The 10634-nt window shown below is 50.2% G+C and overlaps 1 protein-coding gene across 1 annotated transcript in view; it reads left to right on the top strand.

The window, feature by feature from the left end:
* The window catches only part of narf (nuclear prelamin A recognition factor), a 17863-nt gene extending 7717 nt beyond the window's left edge, over window positions 1-10146 (top strand). The window contains exons 8-12 of the mRNA XM_072456499.1: window positions 4897-5026; window positions 5690-5762; window positions 7478-7615; window positions 7780-7937; window positions 8974-10146. Of these exons, the coding sequence (XP_072312600.1) occupies window positions 4897-5026; window positions 5690-5762; window positions 7478-7615; window positions 7780-7937; window positions 8974-9218 (744 nt within the window). The 3' untranslated portion in view covers window positions 9219-10146. The remainder of the gene's footprint in view (window positions 1-4896; window positions 5027-5689; window positions 5763-7477; window positions 7616-7779; window positions 7938-8973) is intronic.
* Window positions 10147-10634: the final 488 nt, after the last annotated feature.

Here is a 10634-nt window from a genome sequence, read left to right on the forward strand (position 1 = left end):
TGCAGCTTGTTTCAGTGACAGACTGACGTTTGTTTCATCAGTGCTGCACTTGATCTGGAAGTGCAAGAAGTGAGGTGTTTAACAGCCGCGCACACAGACTACATGAACATTCCATCACATTCATTCCAATGAGGCACTCAAAACTAAATATGAACTTTGACATTTGTAGACAGCACATGATTAATGAGTCTGACTTCCAGCTCCATTTCTTCAGTTAACTCCTGTTTGCATGCTCTGTGATGCCTGATGAAATAACCAAAACGTGTGTGTGTATATATGTATATATGTATATATGTATATATGTATATATATATATATATATATATATATATATATATATATATATATATATATATATATATATATATATATATATATATATATATATATATATATATATATATATATATATATATATATATATATATATATATATATATATAAATTTATTAGTATATATGTTTTATTGTGCAGCGTAACAGTTAAGAAATGTTTATTACGTGGTTGTTAGCATGTATGCTAATTGCTAGCGTTAATAATGTACGTAGAACAGTGCCACTCTGGTGTTACTCTCGTGTGGTCGAGGGGTTTTCACTCACTAAAACAGCCCTGGTTTTGAATAGTTTGTGATGTGTGGATGCTAATGCTAACGCTAACACTCCCATAGGAGCGTTGGAGCTGATGTATGGTCCAATACTAGACTTTAGAATGCACTTTGGTGTACAAACTGGACGGCCGAGGATTTTTGTTAGTTATATATGTTGTTTTTACTGCATGTCTCATTCTACTGCTGCTCCTGAACTGTGCGTTGCAACATTCCCTAATTCTGAGATGAATAAATCTCGTCATAAGGCGCTGGTACAGCTGGCAGCCCGGTGTAAACGCTCGCTCTTCTTTCTCACACTTATTGTGCTTTATCTCCTATATTTTGTAAATATAGTTAGTATATTTTTTCTATTTTACTGTACGATAGGGACACGCGCTGGAATAGTTTTTTAATTCAACTGTTTTTGACTTTTTTCGGCTGGATTTGAGCGTTTTTCGTTGCGTTCGTTGTGTTGTTGTGACGTGAGCTAGCTCCGAGCGAGCCCACCAGCCCCCCCCGCGCCCTCCGGCCGCGCTAAAGTACGGCGTGTCGTCGGTACACGTTTATATACACGTTTATATGAAAGAGGAACTTCACGAACGATCGGGACACGCACTGGAATCGCTTTAAATTAACTTGTTTTGACGTTATTCGGCTGGATTGAGTGTTTTCGTCGTGTCGTTGCGATGTGTCTTGGCTCTGAGCCCCCCGGCCCCGCCCCCCGGCCGGCGCCGTACCGCGTTTCCACAAAGGAGGAACTCATGAAACTGCGGAGAACAGTCGTCTCACCCGGAGATCGTCACGTTATCCCGGCGGACATCCTAAGGAAAACGCAACGAAGCAGACGGGCTGGACGTAAACTCCGAGAGAAGAGAGGGACAAACAGGAAGTCGGTTCCCGCCGTAGTCATGGGTAACGTGAGGTCCCTTCAAAATAAAATGACGGAAATAGCGAGCCTCATGCGGTCCCAGAGGATTTATAGGGACAGCAGTGTCTTGATTTTCACAGAGACCTGGTTAACAGCAGAAATGCCAGACTCTATTGTAGGTTTGGACAATTTTCATCTGCTGCGGGCGGACAGAACGAGAGAACCCGGGAAGAAAAGAGGTGGAGGTCTGGCGGTGTATGTGAACACGAGCTGGTCCAAACCCGAACACTGCACAGTGAAGAAGCAGCTATGTAACAGGGATATTGAACTATTGGCTATTGGCATGAGGCCATATTATCTGCCCCGGGAGTTCTCACATGTGATTTTGATCGCAGTCTATGTGGCCCCGTCTGCCAATGCTGAAGATGCTTGTGAAGCACTGCTCTCCTGCACTTGTGGGCTGCAAACACAGCATCCACAGGCTCTCTTCCTCATCTCTGGTGACTTTAACCACGCTTCTCCCTCTTCTGTTCTACCAACATACACCCAGTATGTTACCTGCCCCACCAGAGAGAATAGAACATTGGACTTGTTTTTTGCCAACACCAAGGAGGCTTATTCTTCTTCCCCCCTCCCTCCCCTGGGCAGCTCGGACCACAACCTTGTACATCTGAGGCCTGTGTATGAACCCATCGTGCGCAGGCAGCCTGTGGTGTCCCGTGAGGTGAGGATGTGGTCTGCTGAGAGCGAGGAGGCTCTGAGGGACTGCTTCAGCACCACTGTCTGGACTGAGCTTTATGACCCACATGGGGAGGACATCAACACCATCACAGAGTGCATCACGGACTACATCAACTTCTGTTTTGAGAACATTGTTCCCTCCCGGACGGTGCGGTGTTTTCCAAACAACAAGCCATGGATTAACCGTGAACTGAAGGCTCTGCTGAAGGAGAAGAAGAGAGCCTTCAAGTCAGGGAACAAGGAGGAGCTGAGGACTGTGCAGAAGGAGCTGAGGAGGAAGATCAGGAGGAAGCTACAAGAGGAGGAGCAGCTGCAGCAGATGAACATTCAGGGAGTGTGGAGGAGCCTGAAAACCATCTCGGGCTTCAAAATCCCCCCTGCCCAGACAGAGGGGGATCTACAGTGGGTGAATGATTCAAATGCTCACTTCTTGAGGTTTGATCAGTCACCCGCCCCTCCCCCTGCACAGCTGCATGCTCCCTCTTCCACAGCTGGACAATGCCCTGCATCTGTTCCTCTTCGCTTATCTGCCCCGGACCATCAGCTCCCCACTTCGCCTGGACTCACCCATCCCCCCAGCACACGGTCCCCCTGCCAACCACTGACTGTCACAGCAGCACAGGTGAGGGGTGAGCTGAAGAGGATTAAAGTGAGGAAGGCAGCAGGACCTGATGGCATCAGCCCCAGGCTCCTTAAGTCCTGCGTAGATGAACTGTGTGGAGTTATGGAGCATGTCTTCAACATGAGCCTGAAGCTGAGGGTGGTACCACAGGTCTGAAGACCTCCTGTCTGGTACCTGTGCCCAAGACACCGCGCCCCAAAGACCTCAACAGCTTCAGGCCAGTGGCTCTCACGTCCCACCTGATGAAGACACTGGAGCGGCTAGTCCTGGACCACCTCCGCTCCACCGTGAGCTCAGCCATGGACCCGCTGCAGTTTGCATATCGGTCTGGCATCGGAGTGGAGGACGCCGTCATCTCCCTGCTGCACCGCTCTCTCTCTCACCTGGAAAAGCCTGGCAGCTCTGTGAGGATTCTGTTCTTTGATCTTTCCAGCGCCTTCAACACCATCCAGCCGCTGCTCCTGAGGGACAAGCTAGAGACGGCTGGTGTGGAGTATGACCTGGCAGAGTGTATCCTGGACTACCTCACAGACCGACCCCAGTTTGTGAGAGCCCGGAACTGTGTGTCTGACCCTCGGACCTGCAGTGTGGGGGCGCCCCAGGGCACTGTCCTCGCACCCTTTCTCTTCACCCTTTACACTGCAGACTTCAGACATGACACGGACAGCTGTGTCCTGCAGAAGTTCTCTGACGACTCTGCCATCATCGGACTCATCACGGACGATGATGACGCGGAGTACAGAGGACTGGCGCAGGACTTTGTGGACTGGTGTCAGCGGAACCACCTCCTCATCAACGCGGGGAAGACCAAGGAGATGGTGGTGGATTTCCACAGACGCCACCCCACTGCCCCCTCACCAGTGAACATCCAGGGACGGGACATTGAGAGAGTGGACTCATACAAGTACCTGGGTGTTCATCTGAACCACAAACTGGACTGGACTCATAACACAGACGCACTGTACAGGAAGAGCCAGAGTCGGCTCTACCTCCTGAGGAGACTCAGGTCTTTTGGAGTGACAGGGCCACTCCTGAAGATCTTCTACGACTCTGTGGTGGCATCGGCCCTCCTGTATGGTGTGGTCTGCTGGAGCAGCAGCATCACAGAGAGGGAGAGGAAGAGGCTGGACAGAGTCATCAAGAAGTCCAGCTCCGTCCTGGGCTGTGCTCTGGACTCAGTGCAGGAGGTGGGGGACAGGAGGGTCCTGGCTAGATTCACATCTATGCTGGACCATGAGTGTCACCCCCTGCAGGACACTCTCTCCGCTCTGGAGAGCAGCTTCAGTGAGAGACTGATCCACCCTCGATGTGTGAAGGAAAGGTTCCGTAGGTCTTTCCTTCTGCTGCTGTCAGACTTTATAACAAAAACTGTTAGTACTGAACACTCGCAATACTGACCTAACCTAATACTGATGTGCAATTCTGTCATATGTGCAATTGCTGTTGGAATTCATGTGCAATTACTGTGAAATTCATGTGCAATCCATGTGCTGTCGTGACACATTTTCATGTGCAATTACTGTCGTGATCACATGCAATGGTATTTATTTATTTATTTATTTGTCTATGGGAGTTTTTATTTATTTATAGGAGATCTTCTACTGAAAGTGTTTTTCAGACTTCCTATAAGTGATCTGTTCTTCTGGATCTACCTCTGGATCTACCTGCGTTGCACCAATGAAATTTCCCCATGTGGGACAATAAAGGAATATCTTATCTTATCTTATCTTATCTTAAACGTTAAAAGAATCTCAAAATGACATTAAACATAAAAAGTGGGTGTAAAAACAAATGCATATATAGGTGTTAATACAGTATATTTCACCTCTGCTAGCAACATTTACATGTATTAGATTAGCGTACAGTGTTGAACTACCTTTATCCATACTCATTGTGTACCCATCATCTGATCTGATGGTGTTGTACCCTGAGTGCTCCCTGAGTGCTCCCTGAGTGCTCCCTGAGTGCTCCCTGAGTGCTCCCTGAGTGCTCCCTGAGTGCTCCCTGAGTGCTCCCTGAGTGTCCCCTGAGTGTCCCCTGAGTGTCCCCTGAGTGTCCCCCTGTTGTGTGTCCTCACAGAGGCTGAGCGCAGAGAAGCTTTACCATTTGGTGATCGCGCCGTGTTTCGATAAGAAGCTGGAGGCGGTCAGGGAGGAGTTCTACAACAGTGTCCTGGAGACCCGCGACGTGGACTGTGTCCTCACCTCAGGTTCACCTCAGCTCCGTCTCCTCTGCTGCTGCCACTGCTAACAATGCTAATGCTAACTCTTGAGGCTGACGTCAACAAGCACATAAACGTTCACTGTCTAGATTCTATTCTATGTCTTTGATTTCTTTTTATATCGTTCAGTTTCATTTCAACGCTGCAGAAAAGTGCTTGTGGTTTAGACTGCGGCGCATACGTGACTTTTGTAACCATACGCTTGTCTCCATGGAGATGTTCTGCTTTGCCTTGAATGTTCCACTGTATGGCATTAAACATAATTTACCAGCATTTATTTTTCTTCCGCTGTTCATATTGCGCAAAACAATCTTGAAAAACACGCAGAAGACTATATCAGTAACTTGGCCTGGTGGGACCGTACGCTTGTCTCCACGGAGATCGATGGGCGTAAGTTTAATGCCGTACTGTGGAACATTCTGGCAAAGGAAGGTGCCAGACCCCCATTAAAAGTCTCTATAAAGCTAGCTTGCTTGCATACTTACTTACTTACTTACTTACTTACTTACTTACTTACTTACTTACTTACTTACTTACTTACTTACATTGCTGCACCCTTTAAACAATAAACACAAGGCTGAGTACTGATGAACTTGTTGAGAAAGCACCATCCCTCACTTACTTACTAAAAGGTGTATTTGTACGCGGCAGGTCAGATCTATGGGCTGATGGAGCAGAGGGAGGTGTCGGGGGAGGAGCTGGACTCGTCTCCTCTGGACCACATGTGAGTACTCCTCTTGTCATGTGACCCGCTCGGACACCCTCCCCCTGCTCCTCTTGTCATGTGACCCGCTCGACACCCTCCCCCTGCTCCTCTTGTCATGTGACCCGCTCGGACACCCTCCCCCTGCTCCTCTTGTCATGTGACCCGCTCATACACCCTCCCCCTGCTCCTCTTGTCATGTGACCCGCTCATACACCCTCCCCCTGCTCCTCTTGTCATGTGACCCGCTCGACACCCTCCCCCAGCTCCTCTTGTCATGTGACCCGCTCATACACCCTCCCCCTGCTCCTCTTGTCATGTGACCCGCTCGTAGACCCTCCCCCTGCTCCTCTTGTCATGTGACCCGCTCGTAGACCCTCCCCCTGCTCCTCTTGTCATGTGACCCGCTCATACACCCTCCCCCAGCTCCTCTTGTCATGTGACCCGCTCGGACACCCTCCCCCTGCTCCTCTTGTCATGTGACCCGCTCGTAGACCCTCCCCCAGCTCCTCTTGTCATGTGACCCGCTCATACACCCTCCCCCTGCTCCTCTTGTCATGTGACCCGCTCATACACCCTCCCCCTGCTCCTCTTGTCATGTGACCCGCTCGTAGACCCTCCCCCTGCTCCTCTTGTCATGTGACCCGCTCGTAGACCCTCCCCCAGCTCCTCTTGTCATGTGACCCGCTCATACACCCTCCCCCTGCTCCTCTTGTCATGTGACCCGCTCGTAGACCCTCCCCCTGCTCCTCTTGTCATGTGACCCGCTCGTAGACCCTCCCCCAGCTCCTCTTGTCATGTGACCCGCTCATACACCCTCCCCCAGCTCCTCTTGTCATGTGACCCGCTCGGACACCCTCCCCCTGCTCCTCTTGTCATGTGACCCGCTCGACACCCTCCCCCTGCTCCTCTTGTCATGTGACCCGCTCGTAGACCCTCCCCCTGCTCCTCTTGTCATGTGACCCGCTCGTAGACCCTCCCCCAGCTCCTCTTGTCATGTGACCCGCTCATACACCCTCCCCCAGCTCCTCTTGTCATGTGACCCGCTCGGACACCCTCCCCCTGCTCCTCTTGTCATGTGACCCGCTCGACACCCTCCCCCTGCTCCTCTTGTCATGTGACCCGCTCGACACCCTCCCCCAGCTCCTCTTGTCATGTGACCCGCTCATACACCCTCCCCCTGCTCCTCTTGTCATGTGACCCGCTCGACACCCTCCCCCAGCTCCTCTTGTCATGTGACCCGCTCATACACCCTCCCCCAGCTCCTCTTGTCATGTGACCCGCTCATACACCCTCCCCCTGCTCCTCTTGTCATGTGACCCGCTCGTAGACCCTCCCCCTGCTCCTCTTGTCATGTGACCCGCTCGTAGACCCTCCCCCTGCTCCTCTTGTCATGTGACCCGCTCGTAGACCCTCCCCCTGCTCCTCTTGTCATGTGACCCGCTCGTAGACCCTCCCCCTGCTCCTCTTGTCATGTGACCCGCTCGTAGACCCTCCCCCTGCTCCTCTTGTCATGTGACCCGCTCGTAGACCCTCCCCCTGCTCCTCTTGTCATGTGACCCGCTCGTAGACCCTCCCCCTGCTCCTCTTGTCATGTGACCCGCTCATACACCCTCCCCCAGCTCCTCTTGTCATGTGACCCGCTCATACACCCTCCCCCTGCTCCTCTTGTCATGTGACCCGCTCGTAGACCCTCCCCCTGCATCTGACCGGGGGGTTGTTCTGTTCTTGTGTAGTTTGGGGGAGAGTGGAGAGGCGGAGCTGCAGAGACACGAGGGGCGTGGCTCGGAGGGCTTCCTGGAGCACATCTTCAGACACGCCGCTAAAGAGCTCTTCGGTTTGGACGTGCACGAGGTCACCTACAAGACGCTCAGGTAAAAGGCTGGAGGTCACGGGGTCAGTGGCTCAAACACGTGCAGCACTTTACAACTATTTAACTGTCTGGATGCTGATTTGTTGATCCGGTTTATGGTTCATATCTCTGTAATTACTGGACATATCGGCATGTAAGATTCTTCACGGACTCTGTTGTGCACAGGAACCGTGACTTCCAGGAGGTGACTCTGGAGCGGGACGGGGAGACTCTGCTACAGTTTGCTGCAGTCTATGGTTTTCGGAACATTCAAACGCTGGTTCACCGTATGAAGAAAGGCCGTGTGCCGTACCAGCTGGTGGAGGTGCTGTCCTGCCCCGGAGGTGACTGTCCCACTGCCTCATCATTATCTGCATCACTCAGAACAAATACTATAGTCTATAATCTCATATAAACACTGTAGAACAAGAATCAGGTGCTCAGTGAGGAGGGAGCCAAGGTCAGTTTACAATAGGATGTCGATGGCCAATACATTATTGGGTCCCGCCCAGTGGGCAGGGCTTACACATTCTCAGACTCGATCCACAGATTGAGAATGACTTTTGGATGAGAGTCGAAACGTTTCGTTTTTCTTGTCCAGATGATACAACTGAAGCTTTTTCTACAGTGGACCCCTGCTGGACAAATGAGGGATTACACAGACTTGTTTCATGTAAACACATGTGTTACCACGACAACCACAGGGTCAGTCGCTTATAAATCACTAGACCTTGTTCAAATCAAAGCTCTGTACGTGTATTCTATCAGGCAATATACAAAACAACTTTGAACAGCAGAGGAGTTAGAGAGAGTGAGAAGGGAATTATATTTATATTCTATTACATTTATTTAATTAGTGGAATTTATTAGAAATCGTGAATATTTAAGAACTCAAGCGACTGTTCCTTTTTTTAAGATGCGCATAAGTTAATCCTGCTTTGTCCTGTATCTCAGGCTCCAGTGCTCAGAAAAGTGCTGTTTTCACCCACCCCCTGTCTCCGCCCACATCCTTGTACTTGGTGTGATTATTTGAACTCCAAGTGATAAATATAGAGGTCTAAAAGGTCACGAGGCCACTTAGAAAAAAAAACACACACATTAATGACAATCGGCTGCTGGTCACAGTGAAACGTCTCTATGAGGAGGCGGGGCTAATCACTATGAGGAGGCGGGGCTAATCACTATGAAGAGGCGGGGCTTATCAGTTCCGAAGTTTTGAACAGGAAATCCGTGGACCTGTTTCTATTATTAATCAGGTTTCGACCAATGTTGCGGCTCCTAATGAATAAACTTATGTTATAATTCAATAGCATGAATTATTTCTATTTGTCTGTAAATCTCATCACACATTACAGAAGTGACCCTCTCTCTCTCCCTCAGGCTGCTTGAGCGGGCGTGGTCAGGCGGAGTCGGAGGACGGGCGCGTGGACAGGAGCCTGGTGCAGCAGATGGAGGAGGCCTACACCAGTTTGCCCGTGCGGCTCCCGGAGCTCAACCCGGCCATCATCACCCTCTATCAGGACTGGCTCCAGGGACACGACTCGCCTCAGAGCAACGCACTGCTGCACACCGGCTTCACAACCCTCACCCAGGCGCACACGCAGCCCCCGCACATGCAGTGGTGACCGCAGCCAGGAGACGTGCCTTTAGGGTCAGGGGTCAGCAGCCGGGTGTCCTCTGGGTGTGACGCTTCATCCAACCAAAGCTTTGTGTTCACCAAAAACTCCACTCGACCTATTTCTTTGAGAGCCGGCGATGTAGAGACGGCGACAGACGAGATCAGCTCCATGTCACATGTCACTGTTTCCAAATCCACCCGGGACTCGTGTAGCTCCAAGTCCTCCGACCCAGAGAGACGCTTCTTTAAGTTCTGACCGTGTTTACATGACAGCAATGTTTTCATTTCCAGAAAAATAATGCTTCATACTTTTGTGAGTGTCAGGAGCAGTGTCAGGAGCAGTGTCAGGAGCAGTGTCAGGAGCAGTGTGAGGAGCAGTGTGAGGAGCAGTGTGAGGAGCAGTGTCAGGAGCAGTGTCAGGAGCAGTGTCAGGAGCAGTGTCAGGAGCAGTGTGAGGAGCAGTGTGAGGAGCAGTGTCAGGAGCAGTGTCAGGAGCAGTGTCAGGAGCAGTGTCAGGAGCAGTGTCAGGAGCAGTGTCAGGAGCAGTGTGAGGAGCAGTGTGAGGAGCAGTGTGAGGAGCAGTGTCAGGAGCAGTGTCAGGAGCAGTGTGAGGAGCAGTGTGAGGAGCAGTGTCAGGAGCAGTGTCAGGAGCAGTGTGAGGAGCAGTGTGAGGAGCAGTGTGAGGAGCAGTGTCAGGAGCAGTGTGAGGAGCAGTGTCAGGAGCAGTGTCAGGAGCAGTGTCAGGAGCAGTGTGAGGAGCAGTGTCAGGAGCAGTGTCAGGAGCAGTGTCAGGAGCAGTGTCAGGAGCAGTACTTTTAAAAGTAACTGGTTGCGTTACCTCGTTACTGCCCTGGAAAAGTAACGCATGAAGTTACTGCACTACTTTGTTGTAAAAGTAGCGGTCAGAGTACTCTTGAACATGATTGTATAACGTATATAAGTTGCCAACAGTCCATTACAGGTGCTGAACACAGAAACATAATCATTCAAATATCAAATAAACAATCAAAGTAAATGTGTTTGACTGAGCTTTATTTCTCTTTTATATTTCAAATGAGACAAAACGATGTTGTACAATAAACACGTGTCGGGCTCGAGCTCCAGCACATGAGCAGCAACAAGAGAACAACAAGAGAACAACAACACACTGGTTTTAACTGTGGTTTATTTAAATCACACTCACCACATCGTTGTCGCCTACATTTACTCCTCACATACTAAACAGCTTATAACGAAGGAGAAGGAGTTTTTACAAACGTGCGTCTGAAAGTTTGTGTCTCTGACCTGGTGAGGACAAGACTGTCAGTAGATATTCATAACTTCACTCCAAACTTGAAAAAGCACATCCTGGATAATCAACGGTGCCAATATCAGCCAACCTAGTTTTTATCTGTATTTCATCTGTATCGGTCTGTATTCATTC

This window comes from Eucyclogobius newberryi, unplaced genomic scaffold (genome assembly GCF_026437365.1).
Source record: "Eucyclogobius newberryi isolate DKJ021-1_F unplaced genomic scaffold, fEucNew1.0.hap1 SCAF_20, whole genome shotgun sequence".
Taxonomy (NCBI): domain Eukaryota; kingdom Metazoa; phylum Chordata; class Actinopteri; order Gobiiformes; family Gobiidae; genus Eucyclogobius; species Eucyclogobius newberryi.